This window comes from Hippoglossus hippoglossus, chromosome 12, assembly GCF_009819705.1.
Source record: "Hippoglossus hippoglossus isolate fHipHip1 chromosome 12, fHipHip1.pri, whole genome shotgun sequence".
Lineage (NCBI taxonomy): Eukaryota > Metazoa > Chordata > Actinopteri > Pleuronectiformes > Pleuronectidae > Hippoglossus > Hippoglossus hippoglossus.
Genome location: NC_047162.1, coordinates 18,508,605 through 18,530,875, shown reverse-complemented (window position 1 = coordinate 18,530,875; position 22,271 = coordinate 18,508,605). Strand labels below are relative to the sequence as shown.

General features: G+C 44.8%; 1 protein-coding gene across 1 annotated transcript in view; it reads left to right on the top strand.

Annotated features, from left to right (window-relative positions):
- Nucleotides 1–22,271, top strand: part of cacna1bb (calcium channel, voltage-dependent, N type, alpha 1B subunit, b) — a 95,177-nt gene that overhangs the window by 20,860 nt on the left and 52,046 nt on the right. Inside the window, 3 exon segments of the mRNA XM_034603245.1 lie at nucleotides 16,632–16,723; nucleotides 17,002–17,154; nucleotides 19,315–19,502. Coding sequence (XP_034459136.1) covers nucleotides 16,632–16,723; nucleotides 17,002–17,154; nucleotides 19,315–19,502 — 433 coding nt within the window.

Here is a 22,271-nt window from a genome sequence, read left to right as displayed (position 1 = left end):
ATCTTTTCATCTCTTTCTCTCCGTCTCTCTGTTTCTCCCTCGTTTCTTTTCTCTGACGATCACCCCGGGGTCACGCGCTGCCAACAAGTCCTCCCGTCCCAGCAAATGACATTTAAATGTTAACGCCGCCTCAGATGTCTCCGAACCCCCACAATGCACTGTGTCACTTCCCACCCTCTCCACTGTGGCCGGTGCCATGGTTCCTCCGTGTTAACATACTGGTTTACACACGCGTCTCGGCCTCCTGTTGCATCGGTTGGTGAGATTAGTCTTTTCAAGTCGGGTTTGTTGAGAAATATTTCCTTCATATGACTCCTCCTAAAGTTTTTACATGTATGTACAGCTAAGTGCTTTAGTGACGTTGGCAGGCAAATTATAAAATTATGAGATTATTATTGAAATTATTCCTTTTTAAAAGCATAAAATCTAAAGGGTCTTATCTATAGATCTATGGGATGCATGATATAATTGACATGCATGATATCTTCGCAGCTTTTGCATCAATTTTCTGTTAATGTAAGTTTTAGATTGTCTCTCAATTATAAGCAGAGATATCCTTGAAAACACAGACAGAACTTTGACTGATCAGCTCCAAAAGTTAATCATCTGGCGACAAACCCCCGAGTAACATTCACACCGTGTTTGGTGAAAATCCCTCCTCGTGTTGTTGAGTTATTTTGCACATAGACATACTAACGCTCACACACACGGGTGTGAACAATACCCTGCCTGCACTGCTTTGTCGGCACAAAGGAGACAGATGCAAGATAAAAGAAGAACAGAACAATTAAAACAAGCAAATAGTAATAATGTAACACAAATATAATGAAGTACAGATGTAAAATAAAAAGCAGGACCCTCCCTTCCTGTCCTCGGTTTCTCTCCGTTCTCCTCTCTCTGCCTCTTCCTCTTCATTCGAGGTTTATCTTTTTCTGCTCCGTCACCGGCAACACACATGGTTACCAGGAACCACGGCAACATCGAGGCTGGGATCTGAGAGAAAGTGAGAGCGTGTGTGTGTGTGTGTGTCTGTGTGTGTGCGTGTGCGTGTGTCTGAATTCTACCACATTCAGGGATGCATGTTAAAGCAGCTGATTGGGGAACAGTTTCTCTGATTGGGTAAAAGAACAGATTCTCAATCTGGTTTGATTGTGATTACATACAGCATGATGTCAGATTGTGTGTCTCTGTGTGTGTGTGTGTGTGTCTGTGTGTGTGTGTGTGTGTGTGTGTGTGTGTGTGTGTGCAGCTTCATGTTTCCCTCCCTGTTATTGTTATTACTGAACCCACTCTGTGTATTTTCTGCTGACATATTTCACAATACGTCACGTTGTCCCTTCACTTCATTCCATCAGCGACGTGCGCACCGAGACCACCTGAGTGTAAACAAAGCTCCGGAGCTTCCATTAAATCATCAAATGTATGAATCCATACGTCCGGACGCCACAGAATCCAACTGACAAAACAAACAGAAATGTGTGATCTCTCCGCCGCCTCCCCCCTCCTCTCCCACCCACTCCTCTTTCTGACTCGTACTCGTTCCCCTGCTCCTGCTGTGTATCCTCCACGAGAGCCCAATAGAGCCATTGTCATGTCGTCTTCCTGTTTCTATGGTGATGAGGTGCGATCTGTCGCCAGCGAGTCTCTCGCCTCGCTGCTCCCTCACTTGCCCCAGTGACTTTCAAGCATGTCCACTTTTCTCATAAATGGCAGCGGAGGATCCGGCGGGCTCTCGCGCTCTCTCCCCCTCCGACGCACTCCGTCTCCCTTTATCTCACTGACTCCCGATCGAATTAGCTTTATTAATCATAATGAAGTTCGGGGATGCGAGTGCAGGCGCCACGAGGTTGTAGAGAAAGTAATGATTTAGAAACTGGGTGAAAGCCGATGTTTTTCACATTACTACGCTGTTTACACCAGGAGGATTAAAAGAGGATTAACCTGGAAGCTGATGAGCAGCTTGTTCTCTCCTCGACGTGAAGACACGTCACTGATCTTATGTCTCGTGAACAAGTCGGCGTCTTGGTTTCAGATTGTCCGTCCGTCCGTCCGATTCTTGTGAACAAAACATCTCAAGAACCCCTTCAGGGAATTTCTTCAAATTGGGTACAAATGTTAAATTGGACTCGAGGATGAACTGATTAGGACGTGGTGGTTGAAGGTCAAAGGTCAAGGTCGTGGTGTTTTGGAGGAACTCAGCGAATCAAATGTTGTTCTGCTGTTTTTTTCCTTCAGGCTTGTGTTGACATTTTTTGTTGCTTTCTCTGCCGTGCTTTGTTGTGATGGTTGTGATGAGTTCAATGTTTGATTTTGGTGGAAAACTTTCGTTTCTCCCGGCTTCTGCAGCGTCGCAGGAGTGTTGTTCTTTCTCTTTGTTTGGTTGTCAGTAGAAGTTTGTCTGTGATGTTTACCGCTGCAGAGGAGGTTTGGTTTTTATTGCTGTTTGTCTGTCTCTCTGCAGGATTTCACAAAAAACTACACAACAGATTTGTTCATGTTAGAAAGGTTGTGTGTTTTTTTGACATTTTTTGTCAAGAAATAATGAGATGAGATCTATGAAGAGGGGAAATTTGTTGCAGCTCTGGATTTTATGAGTAAAAATAATAATTTCTAGGGGTGTGGTATTTATTCAGTTACTACACAGAGACATTAAGAGCAGGAACCTGCAATAACCACAAATGTGTAGCTAAGATAATGAGGATTCAGGCGATAGAAGCAGTTTTAACGTACCTCTAATAATTCCATATATCAAGATACATTTTGAAGCGTATAGAAATAAAGTGCTGGATCCAGGATGGTTTCCACCTTGGCGCAGATGTAAAGAGGTAGAAAGCTCCAAGTGGCCTCTGAGTGTTCTGCAGGTTGAACATACTGTATATATTTAGTTGGACCTGGTCACAGACAAAAATACATCAACATATAGTGTATTTTCTTTCCTGTGAGATCCTGACATTGCCTGTAGCTGCAGTTTATAGTACGAGACGTTATAGTTTCTCCTCTCACTCGACTCTTTCCTCTCTCTCGTTCCTTCTCTCCCTCCATCTTGCTGGCGCCAGATTGGACGTCTCTCAATCTGAAGCTATGAGCCAAACACTCACCTGCTCTGCCTCCCAGACAGGAAGCTGTGAAAAGACTCTGCAACACGTTCCGCTGTCACTCGGCCAAAAACACCGAACCTCAGGCAGATGTGGGAGGGCACAAACATACATGTTCATAGACCAACATGCAATCATGCAAACACACGCATGCAGAGAGTGTCTGACTGAGCCTGAGGATGGAAAACAGCATGATAAATTACACATGCACACTTCAGACATCACAGACGTGCGGCGGTTTATCTGCTAAAGGACACGTGTGTTTGCGGATGAGAAGATAGAAGAGTGTTTACAGTAAATCATGAATATGTGAGTTGTGAGAAGGAGCAGGAGCGTGAAGCGGTTCAAACGGTTTAAATATCAAAAGGGCCGACGTGAAGACGGGGACGGTTCCATCTGTGGCTCAGGGGTTAGAGAGAGTCGTCCACTAACCTGACGTTTGGTGATTCGATTCCCCGGCTCCTCCAGTCTGGATTCTGAAGTGTCCTTGGGCAAGATACGGAACCCTGAATTAAAAGAAAGAAATGTTTTCACGCTCTATATACTATAAACTAAAGAGTCTATGGACACCGACTGTCTCCGTAGTTTGAGAGATAACGTGATGTTTCCCATGTTATTCTCTCCTACTTGACATAGGTCTGATATTTCATTCGTTAGATGAAGATGTTGAAATCTGCAGAAAACTTGTTTGAACTCGTTTTTTGATTTATTAAAAATATAAAAGATGAAGATGAGTGGAGCATAATCAACATCATTTGTAATTAACGGGCTTAAATCCTTCTTTTTGAAAATCCCACATTTCATCTGTTTGTTGTTGTGTTTGTGAAGCCACTCGGGGGCGGGGGGGGGGGGGGGGGTGAGAGTGTGCAGTGAACGCAGTGTGACCGTCATCCATCCCTCACTGTACTCTGGATGTGCCCCCCCGACCGTTCACACTACGTGTTAGTGTAGCGCCTCTGCATTAGCAGCTCTGTGTCAGGAGCTCCCGCTTTCTCTTCAGCTCCAATTCACCAACATAATAGTGAGACATCAAGAGTGTAAGCGTGGGAGGGGGGGGGGGTTTGGCTGAAGGAGACAAGATGCGGTCACTGACAAGTTGTCTTTGTGCACGTGTGGATAATCGTCCTCTGTGCATTTCCCTGTGTACACATGTCGTCCTCTTGTGCTCCTCAAGATGGACGATGTGTTGCCACAGTTCTGCTGCGGGTTTGTAAATAGTGGACAGATTTTTAATGTGATTAATCATGAGGAGACTACAGTCAGTTTGTGTTGCAGCCATAATGTGTGTGTGTGTGTGTGTCTGTGTGTGTGTGCATGCGAGCGGCTCCTCCGGCTGGTTCCGGGCCCCGCGGCTCGGCGGCACCTGTCTGCTCCTGTGTTTGGAAACAGAGACGTGTCACAGGTGTGAACCTCTCAGGCCTCTCCTGAACATAAGCTGCTCATTTTCCACCTCATTTATCACGACCTCGATCCAGAAACCTCCTGATGCCACCAGGACTCATTTATCTCTCTTCTTATGACCTCAGACACCGTTTAGCGCTTCAGTCCAAACCACCGTCTGGATAATGTTTCTTTAGAAATGTATCATGGTGTAACAACACAATATTTTTGGCACGAATGCATGCACGATACTTACAAATTTAAAATACCCCTCAGGGGTTTTGCAGCTTTGCCTTTGGACACAGTTTGTATAATTTATCAGCGCTAATCTAAATATATTTATTCATATTTACTTTTATTTTTACACCTCATAAACATGCACCTACTGTTTGCAGCAAGTATTTATTTTTAAACCATAGACTGTGAATAATAATAATGACTTGACAGCTCCCCAAGGCGTCCTGATTGCCCCCTGGTGGCTGGCAGCAGTATAGATCATAAACCCTGACTTCTCCATGTTAGTGGACGGGACATGGACCAAACTAAAAGGATGGTTTCTGTCATTTTTAGGTGGTTCTTATCACACTGCTGTTTGTTCAAGTGTTTGTGTTCCTGATAAGTTTGGTTTTTAATGTATTTGATGATATAAAATCGTCATGATTGACAGCTGGGACTGGTTCGCAATTGGTCGAGCACGTTTAACGCAGCTTCATCCCACGGTCGCTGCTGCACAGACTTTGGCTCCAAAAGGACGTCATCGATGCAGGATCTGGTCTCTGGTGTGTTTCAGCTTCACATCTGGACGGTGGGAGGAAGTGGAGACGTGCCTTCCATCTTTATTAACAGTTTAATGATTTAAACACCCGATGCTTCTTTTAATATTTTTAGCTCAGTGGAGTATTCACGTTCTCAAGGTCCCATCTATTCAGTGTTCACGCTGATTCCTCCTCTGTGTCGCTGCTCCTCTTTACAAAAGGAGCTGCTGCCTCCGTCACTCGACGGTGTGATAAGACCGTGTTGATTTATCTTCTTGTTGCTAATGAGTTGAAGGCTGATTACTGTGTCGTTTACTAGCTCTCAGTAATGGCCTTGTATAGACAAGGTGATTTACGGCTGATGGTGCTCGGAACAGAACTGGCCACACAGGTTCATTTCAGATATTGATCAGCAATAGCCTGCCTCCGTAATTTTACTCAGCTTCGTTTGTATAAAAAACCTTGACATCCTTGAACCAAGACCTGGAATCAGCCGGTGACGCTGAACTGGAAGGCGTTTCTTTAAATCGCTTAAAAGTCGAGGCGGCTGCAGGTTTGACATTTCCTTTCAGCTCTGCCCCAAACACAGAGAACTACATTAGTCCAGATGATGTGAAGGTATTCATAACCTTCTCAGGCTCAGCAACAGAGGGAGAAGACTTGGTTTCTGAAATGCTCCTCAGCTCGAGCATCACGGAGAGACTTGTGTGACTCGTTAGTTAAAGGTCACATCACAGAATACAGAACTTTTTCTGGCTGCTGGTTTCATATCAGGGAGCAGGACAGATTATTTAGCAAAATGTAAACGGACTTCGGAGGACAAAATTAAATTATTTTCTTTTTTATTGTATATTATTTATTTTCTTTTGAATGTTGTGGACTATTATGAATATATTGGCCTTTAATTATCTCCGCCAAGAAGGAAATGAGTAAAATAAAACAATAAATTTGAGCATGGAGGTAGTTTTGAACTGGCTGTAGTGCTGCTTTTTTAATTTGACACATCTGCATCACAATGATATGAATGTTGAAGTTAAAAGTAATGTGACCGAAGGGAAATGTGTATAGAAAACAACAGGGGGCCAAGGATGAGGCCTTGGGGAACACCACAGATCAGACGGACCACTGATGATAAACAATAATCACTAATAACCTAACATTTTAAAGAATGTTTGAACATTTTTATAATCTTGTATATATCTATGTATATTTTGAAGGTGTAATAGTTTTCGGATAACGATGGTTGAGCGTTAGAAGGACCTTGCCTCCTTTGCAGCTCTCTGATTGGTGCACGTCAGGTCTTTTTTCTCTGTTTCCTTTCTGCTGATCAGCACTTTCTCCTTTAAATCCCTCGACTTTTATTCGTAAAAGATAATTATAGCCCAAAGATGCAGCTGTGTAGGTTATTTGTTGAAGCTCTTGGCAGCTTAGGTTTTGGTACCGGGAGAAGAAGGATGTGTTGAAGCAGGAGGAGGAGGAAGCAGGGCGATGACAACAGTAACATGCTGATGTGTTAGTTCACTAATTAGCACTAAACACGCAGAACAGCTGAGGCCGATGCTTTCGCAGGTGTTAGCTCATAAACCAAAGGATCGGACAAATTGAAAATTTGACCCGACGACGACGACGGCTCTCGAACATCAAACATTAAGTCACTGAAGTTATTGCGTCTCATCCCGAGGGGGGGGGACGGGGATATTGGAGGATATTCAGAAGTGTGGTACAGTCTCATTAAGACGCTGGTGGAATATCAGATTTAAAAAAACTCTCTTGGAAATAATCATCTGCTCCATTCAGGCGAGACTGTTAATGGGTGATGTGCAGCAGACACAGAGCTGTGAGCTTCACACAGTCAATAGCTCAATGGGTTTAAATCTCACTTTGCCTTGTGAGAGAGGTTTTATTTAAGCAGTAAAAAGGCTGCACATGCGCCGCGGAGGCAGAAGAACGCCGAGCAGTGACATCGCATCAAAGGCTTGGTTTGATGTTGAGACACAGACACGTTTGAGATCCTGTTCTCAAATGACTTTCTGGGTCTCAGAAGGAAAAACCCCAGAAAGGGGCTGGACATGCGATCAGTAAGCGGATTAGAGACGAGGAACAGGAAGTGCTCGGTTATTATCTCGACATTATCCGTCCCGTTTGTTTCCTGCATCAAAACACGAGTAAACGATGTCGTAAACTGATTTTCTTAAAACAAAAATTGTGAGTGATTTAAATGACGGCGCTTTTATTGTTTAGATGCCGTTTTAAAACTCCACCTTTCCTGCTTCTCCTGTGGATGTGAGTGGTTTTTCTGCCTCTTAAGGAGGACGTGACAGAAATGCATTACACAACATATTGTTATATTATAAGAAAGTATTGAAATAATTTTACTCTCTGACAGATTCCATTACTTTTATGTCTGCCGCGCTCGGCCACGACGCAGCCATTACGTTTGTTGGCTTAAAAATGTAATTTGTCAACGGAGACTAAATTGATTAGCATAGATTATATCCTCTGTCTCCCATTAAAACCCTGAGTGCCTGCAGCACCGCAGATTTATTTAGCCTCACTAAATTCTTTCTTCTCGGTCAGATCCCATCGAGTCTGAGTGCGTCCGACGTCTGGTTCTCTGAGTTCCTGTTCAGACGTGAGGCCCCGAAGGAAAACCTGCACTGAGACATAATGTTTGATGAGTGGATTCTCCACCTATGAGTTGATTATTGAAAACGTAACACTTAAAAATGTATATATTTTATATATATTACCTTTGTCCCATCTAATAAAACGTAGGAGGCGGGGGTTACGGCCTATAATGCAACCAGCCTCCAGGGGGCGATCACGAGTATTTGGCCTCACTTTTATGAAGCAGTCAAGTTGTCCATCTTTTCTTTTTTATGGTTTTGTCCAGATTATGTTTATAATATTTACCTACCGGCAACTTAACCCAACTCAGTCTTTTTCGGCCAGATTAGGTTTTTCTTTACTCACTAATCAGGATGTGAACTTTTTCCCTTCATCTTGTCTTTTGACACTTTAACAACATCACAACGCTGAAGCTTTTGTGTCTGAGGGACCAGATTCAGACGAGGGAGACTAATGACTCACGTTTTCTGGTGACGACAGCCTCTCGCTTTGGAAAAGATAACACGAGTCGGGTGAATAAACAGAACACGAGTCGAGCAGAGAACATTGTAAATAAAGGATATTAGTATGTTGTGCATGTGTGTTTTGTGTCTGCGTCAGAGGATCAGAATCATCATTGATTCCTTTGTCAAGACGCAGATGAGCTCTGTTGTGGTTTCTTGCTGTTTATTTGACTTCTTGGATCCAAACACCTGCCGGGACGATACTTTCCCATCACTTTGACACCGGGTGCAACAAACAGCAGGAGCTGCTACGTGTTCTAATAGATTAGATCAGCTGCTTCACCTTCGTTTGGTTAAATACTCATCATTTCTTATTAAATACTTTAATGTTTGTAGGTGTTTCAATTAGTCCAACTTCATCTAATCTGATCCAGCTCAGAGTTACATCTTTGTCTGTATGCGGAGCACGTATCTCGAGAAGCGTTCATCTTATCGGCCTCTCACTCGGCGTGTGTGTTGTGAAGCGTCCGGAGAAGTGCACTGTGGAATTTGGTGTAATTTGGACTTGACTGTTTCTTCTTCTACGTCCTGCAGGAACTGGGGTTTTCACTTCCTGTTATGAGTAACGAGCGTGATCAGATAACGCACAGGGACGGCGCCACTTTGACGTTGACAAATTAAACTTTTAGCAAGTGGCTAATAAGCTTATTTGGACTTTGGCTGCCCCACACAATCTTTTCAAAATTAACTTATGAACTTTTTTCCAGAAAAAACATCTTTGCCAGTGTTTCTAATTGCAAGTAGTCATAACTTGGATGTTTATGTTCCTTTCGTACCCGTTCAGAAACATTTCTTTACACATGCATCTCCTCGCCTGCTGCAGGGACCATTTCCATCCCATCCACCCTCCCTCATCACACACGATCACGACTGTAATTTGTTTTTTAATTTCTTTGCACCCGGCTGTTCTGCTCAAAAAAGATTAATACGCTTTTAATTGTTTTAATTAATATCGTCATGCTGCAAATATTTATCTGTCTGTTGCTGAACAGTTGCCAGCTGCAGGAATAAAGACCCAGATATTCAAGCTTCAGTTCATATCTTTGTTTTGAGCTGTTGTCACATGTTGTTCATGTGTGTAAAACAACCAGCGTCTGCAGCCACAGGGACCAGGAAGTGAGGAAAAGCTAATTAAGTTAAAAAAGAAATGAAGTCTAGTCCAAACATATATTAAAATCAATACAGAAATCATCAAACAAAATTAGACTCAAGTTTTCATCTGAATCGCAGCGGAGACGTGTTTATAAATGCAGACAGTAAATCTATCAGTGTGAGGCTTTCATAATAAATTAATGCATTCCATACCGGGGGATGATTACATTAATAAAGTCATGGATAGAGTCAGATACTAATGTACACCACTGTTTTATTATCTGTGTGCAGACACAGTCGGCTCCATCAAGCTGCTACAGCAATGAAAACAGATTTTAATATAAACTCCTTGAATCAGCTCCTTTTGGAGTAGATGTCAGTAAGTAAATCGTTAAGTTAAATTGATAATTAAGGTTGAGAGGTGGAAAGAAAAGAAGTTACTGCAGGAGACGGATGATCAGACCTGCAGACCTGAGCTGGGACTCAACCAACACACGTGAAGATGTTCATCATGAAGACCGGTTCTCCAGTTCAGGCTCCGTCTACTAAACCGAGCGTCACTGAACTTTGAATAAACCCATGAGCCGATCTTTGTGCAGCAGCGGGACTTCACGTGCCGCGGTTCAATTCCCCCGCAGGTCACTTTTTACAGTTTCAGAAGGAAAACCAGCAGCAACACAGGCCAAGCAAACCGGTTTGGAACAGATGCATCTAGTCAAAAATTACCAATTATGTCAGGATTCATTTAGGTGAAATCATTGATTCCAGTGGCGTCTCATTTGCAAAAAATCAATCTGTGAAATGATGACCTGTAAGTGTGCACGGATCCAAACGTGTGCTCGCTCTGTTCCTGCGTATAAACACCGTTCAGCCTGTGAGTGAGATTCTCGTGAAAAGATCTAGAAGCTTCACAAAGATGCAATATTTGCAACTTTTGGAATATAAAATGTTTTCAGCCTTAAAAGCCACAAAAAGTTTTGTCTTCTCCGAGTCGCGCGGTGAAGAGAGTATTTGCTGATCTGATGTAACAGAGGCGTTCTCCTCAGACACAGGAAAACAAATCCTGTTTGAATATTTCCAGCCGTATATTTACTGTCTGGCTTTATATTAATCTCGGTTTTTATTACTGTTGTTCCGTGTGTTTGTGGCGCCTGCTCCCTCGTTCTCTCCCTCCCTGTTGTTCTTTATTAGATTTTCCGAGGAAACGCGTTTGCTTTTTTGAAAGTCACAGCAGAGATGAAGGTTTGTTTCCTTTCGACTCTGACTGTGTTTGTGCTTCACACGGTTCAGACAGAACGGAGTCGGACAGGAAACTCTGTTTTACATGAAGCTCCGGATTCATCAAACCCCCTCAGGCTGCAACTCCACTGATGCACCTCCAGATGTATAGAGCGACTGTGCTCGTGCACGTAGAGCGCGTGGCATCGTGTCACGTGCACGCGGCTCTCCACAGAGGAATCAGCTGAGGAGGCCTGATTACATTCCCAAACATAAATCACTGCACATCTTGTCAGGACGTCTCCTCGGGGGAAGTGTCCTCTAACAATAGCTCTCGTACAGTGGAAACATTACTGTTACTCAATGGATGGGTCGTGTACAAGCTGTACTGCTGTTACAGTACTAGTACTACCACGGCTACTGGAGTATTTTAACTTCAAAACACATATTCCCAGGCTCGTCGCTATGGGAGTGTGATTGATGAGGATTTTTTTGTTTTCAGCTGCATTTGTTTGTTTTAAAATTTATCTTAATTTTTATTATAAAAATCTAAACACGAACCTGCGTCTTTTCTGCGTCGATCATTCCGTAAAATAAAAGTTTACACATCTGCAAACATGACAAACCCGTGAAAGTCTCATATCGTGTCCACAGGCTTCATCCTGACGGACCTGTCAGAACCACCTGCCGCCTGCAAGGTGAACACCTGCTTCCTGTTTGAATTCATGTGATGAGATGCTACCGGATCGGTTATAAGAACATCTTGTGTGTGTGTGTGTGTGTGTGTGTGTGTGTGTGTGTGTGTGTGTGTGTGTGTGTGTGTGTGTGTGTGTGTGTGTGTGTAAACACAGTCGGATCTCCTGGGACGACAAAGTAAAGTCGGAGTTTTCTGTATTTGAAGTTAGTAAAAACAAAGAATTAGTTTGTTGCAATATTCAAGTCAAGTTTATTTATCAAGCTCGGGTTAAGTGGCTGCACCAGTGACGTGCACGGACCCTCTGAGGGACGATGGTGGGAATTAAACCCCCCCCCCCCCATCCCTCTGTGCACATACAACATCCTGTCACCCCTCCCCCCTCTCTCTCTCACAATATGGTCTTCCTGGTTATAAAGGAAACAGGAGATTGTCAGATCTTGGTTTTGAGTCTAATAAGTAGTAATCCAGTGTTTGCATGTGCGTGCACGTACGTGCACGGACGCCGTGTTCATTTAGAGCCACAGCGCTACGATGGCGGCCATGTTTGACGACGAGCGGCTTTGGCAGCGACAATGAGTTCATGAGGACCCCCCTTCTGTCCCCATGTGCATTGTGGGAAATGCTTGGTCTCCTGACTCTGTCACAGCTGTACAGTCACTTTGTATAACGTCATGGCAACGCACGCACACACACACAGACACACACACACACACACACACACACACACGCACACACACACACACACACACACGCACACACTCGTTTCCCGTTAGGTAAGATGGTGGAAATGAGCTCTAAATGGTCTGTGTGTAATGATCGGGCCTGTTTTCTAATTTTAATGGTGTGTGTGTTGGTGTGTTGGTGTCTGTGTGTGTCTGTGTGTGTTGGTGTGTTAGTGTGTTGGTGTCTGTGTGTGTAGACTTTATTCTTGTAAATTTACAATGCGTTTCCTCTCAGGGAGCATTGGTGGTATTTGTCATGTGTTGTCTGACCAGTAGATTACATATCACACAGGATTATATGATATGAAAAAATATGATTTCCAAGCAGCTACACATAATAAACTCCAGGGCTGGGGCGATAAGAGCATTTCAAACTTTCCCCTCGATTACGATTAAAGAACGATTGTTTGATGCCCCCCCCCCCCCCCACTGGGTGGCGTCCCAGCGGTGGCGTCTGTTGGAATGTGATGTACCTAAGCGAGCAGGCAGACGGGAGGTGAGGCAGGCAGACAGACGGGTTTCGTGACCAGCTGGTAACGTGCAGACAGACGGGCGGTTCTTCACGGAGGCTGTCAGCACCGTGTTCTGCTCCGTGTCCTCTGGGGCCCCGGACTCGTCTTCCACTCACATCCTGGATGTGTGAAAAACTCAATCACAGCCCGCGGCCCCCAGCTGGGGAGGGTCGCAGTAATTAAACCACATCACTCACGAGGAAGCCTCCACCCCCCCCCCGCCCCCCCCCCCCCCCGCCCCTCACATCTCTGTTACTCCTTCTGTTATTCTGCACATTTCCAGTTCGTCCGACCGTCTCTTCCTTTAAACATCATATAACTTATTCAATAGGAGAATAAATGCTTTTCTCAAAATGTAGAAAAAGGAAAAATGAGACTGAACCCAGGAGCTGAAAGAGGGTGAAGCTACGTTTCAGTTTTAACGTCGTTTTTACGTATTAAAATTTTAAAAAACGATCTGCGCTCACACAAGCGATTAAGCTCAGGTTAGCTTAGCTTAGCATACGTTATCACCTGTACTGCAGCCAACCACCAGAGGGCGAACAAGAGGATTTGGCTTCGCTTTTGAGGAGCCGTCTTATCGTCCATTTTTTGTGATACAGTCTATAGTCATGACTGAAAAGAACCAATCAGGGAAGCTGTGCCCCTGAGTTTTCAAACTAAAACATATCAAAGTGGATCAGAGCTGCAGAGTTGTTGATAATTGTTTGTCACACCTATTAGACAAAACTGTTAAAAGTAAAAAATGTCGCTTAGCGGATCTGTAATTTCGGGCGCGAAGTCGTGTTCCCACATCGGCAGCTTCCATTCACGTTTATATTAAAGCTCATCCATCGATCCGTGAGGTGTGAGTCAGCTGGAAAGGATCGTCCACCAGGGAATAAACATCATTATCAGTCACATCTTGCACGGTTTCTTTATTTTTTTTTTTATGAACATTAATAGAAGCGCATGTTCCTTCTTGTGGCTTTTGATGGACGGCATGAATCACTCCCGTGCCTCTGTGTTGTTCTGCCGTTGTTTCTTCAGGGTTGAATAAGTTCGGCTTCTATTTATACTCCAGTGATGGAGGCTGAATCACAGCGTTCGATGAACCGCGGAGGAAATGTTATTCTGAATCTAGGGATTGTGTGAAGTTGTGTGTTTTTTGTGTTTAATAGAAATCACGCACACGTGTCTGTTTTTGTTTTTGTTTGAATGTGACAATGTTGAATCATAAAACCTATTTGTCAATTTTCTTTTGCTATTTGGATTGTCTGACACCTGCTCAAAGACTTAATGATACGTGTGTGTGTGTGTGTGTGTGTGTGTGTGTGTGTGTGTGTGTGTGTGTGTGTGTGTGTGTGTTTGAGCAAGTGACAGACGATAGCATCACCCTCCGTATTTCCTGTGCCAGTGTCTGGCGCCCACATGGACATATTGTGGAGATGATAAAGGGATATTAAAACTCATAGCTGCTTCTTCTGCATGCTGCCTGTCCAACTACACACACACACACGCTACATGTGTGCACTTAGCAGAACAAAGTGAGTTACTGATTGTGGAGGACATAAAAACAGCACCGACGGATGATTAATGTTTTGATATCCTCTTTTCATTCTGTCTTCAGGTCACAGCGACTTTATTTACTCTGAGCAGAATAACACAAATATTTTCAAATCACCATTTTGACTCAACTCTCAAGGTTTCATACATTTGTTGCAAAGCTGTAAATGTGGTTCTGACCCAGTTATGTCGGGTTTGTCGTTTTTGAAGCCTCGGGTTTGACAGTTTCTCCAGCGCCATCTTGGTTTTCTGAAACCAGAAATAACCATATTTGGGGGGGGGGGGGGAGCAGGGGTTTAAATGCAGGGGTGCACGCTGAAGCTTTTCCTCCTTCATCTCCTCATCTTCCACATCCTCCTTAACCTCCATCCTCCCGTCTTCTCACTGCTCCTCCCAAATAAAGCTGAAAAGGAAAGAACCGAATGATAAATATTAATCTTGAATTGCACGCGGTGTGGAAATCACCATCTGCTGCAGAGCCTGTGCATTACATCTGCACAAAACAATATTTTCTTTATCTTTATTTTCCTTTAAACACACACTCTGGTCCCGGCAGACTGATTTCACCCTTAATGATATTACCCATAAAGCCACAGATGTGCTTTATCAGTTACCATGCCAACAGGTAACCAGGGAGCAATAAGCAACCTTTCTTATTTCCCTCTGTTTCTTCTTCTGCGTGCGTTGATGTGTGTTTGTGCGATTGCTCTTGTTTGCAGCATAGTCGTCGCTGCACGCTTCCCACCACATAAAAGCTATTGTCCCCCCGAGTATTCTCTGCCTGCTTTGTGTCTCCCCACAGTACTTAACTAAGAGGTTTGAAAATCAGACCCATTTGGGATGTTATGAATAATATCGTTTATACTCTAATGCATTTGAAAAAAAAAACGTGACGAATACAGTAAACAAGACTGAGGGGGGGGGGCAGGTTTCCTGTCTGAGGGGGCGGAGACACGAGGACAAGACGGAAATAACTGCATCGAATGAAAGATCACAATCGGATGCAGATTCTCAACAAGAATGAGAAATAAACCACAAGGTCAATAGAACAACTAGAAAGGACATTAGTGTAGATCGTGTCGCGGTGCTGGTCCTCGTCTGTTCATACAAATAGCTGCTATTCATATTATGGGATGTTTATTTAGGTTTTATTCAATTACCTTTCGCTTTGTTTTTCAGAACTACCAAATCATTTCTTGCATTTCTGAAATTCAGTGGCGGGATGAGATGTGATGCAAGGCAGAGCTCATTACATGACGATACAGCCTTTCTCTCCGAGCGCCCTTCTAGTTTAATATCATATCGTTTAAAGTTATTTATTTGTTTTTCTATTTATTTCACGCAATAGATGAACTAGTGATAATGTACAGTTTATTAAAGCGTGACCTGAACGTTCGGTCCTACGCAGGGAGAACTCTGTACGATGCAGAAGCCTCGCGCCTGCAGCCGTTGCTGTGTCGCCCTCGTTCCTACAAATTAAGCATCAACAGAAAACCTAATGTTCAGTGTGAATCTTGCTCTCAGGAAACTGTTGACTGGCTTCTTTCAGAAACTTGCCCCTCAGACTATCCAGCGCTCACACCTGAACACTGCAGATCAGCTTCAGTCAGCTAGTTGGAACATTATAGATTGTGGAGACGTATCAATATTATCTTTGCATCATCTCAGCAAACTGAGGGATGTGCAGGTATGTGTCTCTCTAAGACTCCACTTCAAATTAAAGTCCTTTCTGGTTCTGGTTCACTTCACACTCAATCTCTCTTGAGTAATTCTTGCTTTGATATTCCTCCTCCTCTCGTTCTTGTTGACCTCTCTCCTGCATGTCGTCCATGTCTCTCTCTCTCCCTCCCTCTCTCTCTCTCTCTCTCTCTCTCTCTCCCTCCATCTCCCTCCATGTCTCTCTCTCTCCATCTCTCTCTCCCTCTCTCTCTCTCTCCCTTTTTTGCCTGGAGCATGTTTTCTTTCTGTTTCAGTGAAGCACTTAAGTCTACCCTACTGTGTACAGCCTGTAATGAGGACTGCCAGCTGTGGCTCAATGGCTAGTGCACACGGACACAAACACACAAACACAAACCTACATGCACAGACACACACACACACACACACACACACACACACACACACACACACACACACACACACACACACACACACACACACACATATACGTACAAGGGCCAGCCACAGTCACTTCTCCACTTCTAGGTAAAAGCAGATATAAATGGCAGATGATGTAATCAGCTACATATGCGACCAGCGTATGGGATGTGTGTGTGTGTGTGTGTGTCTGTGTGTGTGTGTGTCTGTGTGTCTGTGTGTCTGTGTGCGTGCGTGCGCAGATTGAATATGTTTCTCATTTTGAGAGAAAGAAATGACGTCACCCTGGGCTCTGGTAGACTGAGATAATAAAAGCTATACATATGTTTCAGTATAACAGTAAAATATTGATGATTTTAACGTGTGTGTGTCTGTGTGTGTTTCCAGAATCTTGGCCACGGTGGGTTCAGACTTCGACCTGAGGACGCTGCGGGCGGTCCGAGTGCTGAGACCCCTGAAACTCGTATCAGGAATCCCAAGTAAGTGGCTCTACCAACATCTGAACATGTTTCCTTTTTATATTTGAATGCCTCTGTAACTGTCTGATCCAGATTTCATCACGATACATGAATTATTATCCTGCTGACGACTCAACAAACAAACAAATGGGGTGAAAACATGATTTCCAGGACAACAAAGAAAAGAACAAAGCTCTGACTCTCTCTCCGCTCCCCTCTTCCTCCCCACTTCCTCCCCTCTTCCTCCCCACTTCCTCCCCTCTTCCTCGTCTCTTCCTCCCCTCTTCCTCGTCCCTCAGGTCTCCAGGTGGTCCTGAAGTCCATAATGAAAGCCATGGTTCCTCTGCTTCAGATCGGCCTGCTGCTCTTCTTCGCCATCGTCATGTTCGCCATCATCGGGGTGGAGTTCTACATGGGCAAGTTCCACACCACCTGCTTCAGGGTCGACACTGGTGAGAGCAGCAGCTTGTCTTGTTTTTTAATTATCGGCCGAGTCGACGCCAGGAAAACGTTCCTCCTCTCAGAGCCGTGTGTTTGTTATGGCCGAGAACAAACTGTATATTACATTTTAATGCAGTGGCACATAAATGATTCATAGCTTCTGCATGTACGTGCGGCTGCACATTCAGCCAGCGTGTGCTTATACCAACAGAACCAACGAGAGCACGGCAGAACGTTTGACAGGCGTTTTTTCACGTCTTGCTTTTGATGAATGGAAATATTCTCAATCTTCGGGTTTTGATCGATGGCCGCGGCCGCGACTCGATTCAGATTATTATGTGTTCGGCCTCCTGATCGAACGCTAACTCAGACGCTGTTAATGAGTTTGCGGTCGGCTTGTTCATCAGGCGTTTGTGCTCGTGGCGATATTGCAGCAATAAAACCCTGATAGGACATTTTGATGTGAGTTGGAGCTAAAGAACTTAAACATATAACAAGCTTTATGTATTTCGTCATGTATATTTTACATTGCTGCACCGTTTTTTTTTACCATTTTCAGACTTTCAAGCAGACATTACTTTCCAATTATCAATGCATGTTTTGCACAAAATTCAAAGATGTTAATGCCCTGCAACAAAAATCTAATTTTGGATGAAATCTATTGTATATTATTATCCTGAGATTTCTTAATATTTAACCTCCCTGAAAAGGTTTATGCATTTTGGCTCTAATAATTATAACCATTTATTTGGTGTAATTTTACTTCCCTCTAATTGATTGGTACCAGATTCTTCTTTCGTTAAATGTAATTGCATTTTTATTTCAACGTGTGACAGTTGAAGGGGCTGAAATAACTCATTGTGTAACGTAGTGATAGAAATTATGACAAGGTTTTATTTCCCACTGCTGGTGTCAGAGAGGGTGAAGATGTGGCTTGAGGGTTGATCCGTGTGTGTGTGTGTGTGTCTGTGTGTGTGTGTGTGTGTGTGCGTGTGCGTGTGCGTGTGCTCGTAGTGGTGTGAGCTGCTGTGACAGCCTGTTAATGTACACTATGTGTGTTACTGAGTTATATTTAGTCGCAGAGACGCAGCAGGGTTCGATTACACCGAGCATCGTGTGTGTTCACTGTGTTCCTGTAAACTTTTAGGAATAAAAAGTAAAAGATGCTCTGACATAAGCAGGTGCACAACAAGCACACACTCTGCTTATGACACACACAGGCCCGGCGCAGCAGTAATGACAGTGAAATTGCCTAATTAGTGACTAATGGTGGCGGTACAAAGGGGCAGGGGTTCCAAGTAGCTCGTGTGGTCGAGCGGGGGAAGGCGGCGGCGGCAGCAGAGCTTGGCAGGACACGGCGTCTGAGGATTGGACGGATCAGGCGTCCCCGGTTTGGGCTCCAGACAGGACGGAGACCGAGCCCGGACGTGGTGGGCGGCAAGTGGAGTCAGCGGCAGGATTAATGTGGTAGACAGAAAGAACTGGCAAAGACTGAAGGGACGAGCCGGTGGTTAGATACCGGAGGAGGTGGCGGGGTCGATGAGGGGGGGGGGGGGGGGGGGGGTGATTTACAGCGATACAGGTGGGATTCTGTTGGCCACGCCCAGCTGGTGGTCTCACACACACACACACACACACACACAGACTGAAACAAAGACAACCACAGGAGGTGAGGCAGAGGAGGAGCTGCTCCCAGGAGAAGATGATGGAGCTGTGGCGTCCGGCTGACGCAGCACCTGTCAGGACGTGGGAGACGATGCATCTTACGGGACTGACACCAGAGATATGTCGGCTGTGCAAAATGGCTCCGCAAATCATCGTTAAAACTTGGCACGGCCCGTGATCGGAGCTGTTTCCCGTACGAAACGCTGGCTGCACGAGGCATCTGCTCCACACTCAGCACATTTATTCATTATCCTGATCCTCGACTGCTGACATATGTGGCTGCACCGTCCGTTAAACAAACCCTCAGCTGCCTCCACGTGAGCCGGGAAGACTCAAGCACACAGACGCCAGAGCACATCTTGTTTAGTGCGACCACACAAACACACACACACACACACATATGGAGATGACTAAACCTGTAAACTCTTTCTGTCCTGGTCATAGACTCGTCCATAGTTCACCTGTTAACAGAAATGTCCACAACTGACCCTCTGTCTTGTTCTCAGGTGAGAAAGCAGTGGAATGGCCGTGTGGCCTGGAGCCTCCGGCCAGGACGTGTCCCAACGGCACCGAGTGCAGGGAGTACTGGACCGGACCCAACTTCGGCATCACCAACTTCGACAACATCCTGTTCGCGGTGCTCACCGTGTTCCAGTGCATCACCATGGAGGGCTGGGTGGAGATCCTCTACAGCGTGAGTCCCTCGTTCCATTTCTCAGTCTCTGTCGGTTCCCCCACGGGTTTTTCCATCAACTTCTCCAAATCCTACAATCTTTTCTCGGCTCTTTGTTTATTCGGTCGAGGCAGCGTTGAGGGGTTTTGTTTGGTTGAATTGTTGAAAGCATCGCAGCAGTTAGTGGCAGAACAACACGTTTGTTTTTAAGGTATTAAATCACCTCGACTCAGAGGACAAACACTCACTGACTTTTGTCATTTACCGAAAGTAATTTGATACAAGAAAAATCTAATTTTAGGATATATGAGAACTTTCCTGTTCCTCAGAGGATGAAACTCTGTGGAACACCTCAGATTATGTGTTAATCTTTTCAACACCTCTCGGATATAAACCATGTTATTTTAATGTCCCCATTGGCTTTAGAAATATGGCAGGATCTCTATATAGGGGGGAGTGATTATATCTTGGTTGTGTGTGTGTGTCTGTGTGAGTCCGTGTGTGTGTGTGTGTGTGACCTGCAGTAGAGATGGTGAACAGGTGAGGTCCCTCTGCAGGTTGTCAGGTTGTCAGGTTGTCAATTCCGTTTCTGCTCGAGTGGTTGAGGACGTATCTGTGACACAGGGGACACATTGTTCCCGTCCACTGTCAGTGTCCACGGAGCAGTGCAGCGAATACAGATGAGCCAATAAGTTTATTTTGAAAAAGAAAAGAACATTGCATTAACTGTAGCAGGAAGTTATGCATTTGTTGTTTTGCAGATTGTAAATAGTAGTCAATGATATTTTCCTTTTGAGATCTTTCAGCTGATTTTGCTTTGGTTCGATGTCGGGGTCCCGTCGGGTTTAAAGTCCCTTCAGCGTCCAGCCAAGGCCAAACGGGACTCTCAGTTTTAAATGCAATAATAACAACAAAGATGATGTTGCCCTGATGTGCGTTACACATCTGGGTCACTGGCACGAGCCTCCACCCTCCAGCCGTTGAAGTCTTCACTACTTTTTCTCTCTTTCTCTTTTCAGGGCAGCCAAAAGCATCACGGCGCCTTTTTTTAAAAAAAACGCACAGTCGCGGAACACTTAGAAATCAGAATCCCTAAAGGACGAGAGACGTCCATCCAAGCAGAACTAAAAGCTGGTAACGTGTCCGTCCCACGATGCCTCTCTGGCTCTGAGCTGCATTTTTAACGAAATAATGAAAAAAATCTAACGCACGGCCTCGTGAAATCTGCCAAATGAGAAAGTGCACAGTGGATTCAGGAAGTAGTCAGACCCCTTCGCACTTTAATGTGCTGAAGATCTGATTGATCTCAATTCATTGAAGCATTTTCTTCTTCGTTTCTCTCTCTCTCCGTCTTGAATTTGTCTCTTTGCTCGTCCTTCCTCTACATTTTTAAATCTCCTCTTTATATTCTCTAAGAACTTGTATTCAGATTTATCCCCCCCCCCGTCTCCTCCCCTTTGTCCCTCGGCTCCGTGTTTTCCTCTCCCAGGAGACGTGGCGGTACATTGTGAGCCACTCACACAGCCATGTTTTCTCTTTCCTCCTCTTCCTCTCCGTCTTCCTCGTCGTTTCACTCCAATCGTCTCCCGTCGCTTCTCCTGGCTCATTATCCTAAGCGCTGGAGACCCGTGTGCGCCGCTGTGATCTGAGAAACTCTCTCACTCGCTGCTTTTTCTTTGTATTTTGCTCTTTTTTTCTTCGAACTCATTTCTTTTGATCCTCCCGGTTATTTTTATTTCCGTCTTTTTGTGTCTTTCCTGACCGCGTTTCTTCCAGCCCACCTATCTCAGTCTTTTCACTGTTGACTTTTCTCCCTGTTCTTTTTCCTTCTCCGTTTATTCCTGATTCACGTGCTTCACATGATGAGGTGTTAACCTTATGAAGCCTTTTACCACTCACACGTCAGATGAAGATAAATCTGGCTCCTGTGGTGATCGGTGTGATCGCTGCTCTTAAGGTTGACACATCCTGTGACTCAGGCTTCATCCACGTTACTACGCTTTAGTGCTAAAACACGTCACTGTTGCTACGGTTACGTCCACAATACTCTGGAGTTTTGAAGCAACTAACACGGAGAAGTTTGAAAACACCAGTCAGGCATATTAAGAGGACTGTGCTCTCCTAGTTGTTGTCACCTTTTACAAATACCTGACCCTCCTCATCTGAGCTCACTGAAGTTCTCCCTGAAGCTTTTGCTTAACGTGGGAAACATCATGACGACGATGCACAGGAGAAAAGAGCCATAGGTGTATTTGTGTGGATGCAGCGGAGCATGCAGGCCATGTATGCATTAATATCCCGAGTCTACACATGTAGATGCACTCGTGGTTGCAGATGCGGGGGGGGGGGGCTCTATTCTGTGGATTATATACATTCCTGTAACCCGGCGTTCACCTCGCAGATTGATGACTGTGCTACCTCCGGCCTGAGGGGATCGTTTAGACCCTCCTCTCTAATGGTGCTAAAGAAAAGAGCGCCTCCCCCATCCTCCCCCCTTCATAACCATCTTTCTTCTTCTTTCGTCATTGCATCCTCCTCGCCATCCACCTCCCCCCCCCCCCCCCACTTACCCTCAGCCCCCCCCCGGGAGGCCACGCAGCAGGAGCCTGTGGTCTGCCTGCAGCTGATGTGAGGAAGTGAAACGCCGCCGTCTGCCCTGTTAGTCCTCATTTGTTCATCATAAAGATTTAATATCGGAGAGACTTTCATGTGTGTGACGCAAACTCAGTGTAAAGACCACGATTAACACTTAATACATTTCAATGACACCACTTCATTGAGTCCCGGAGA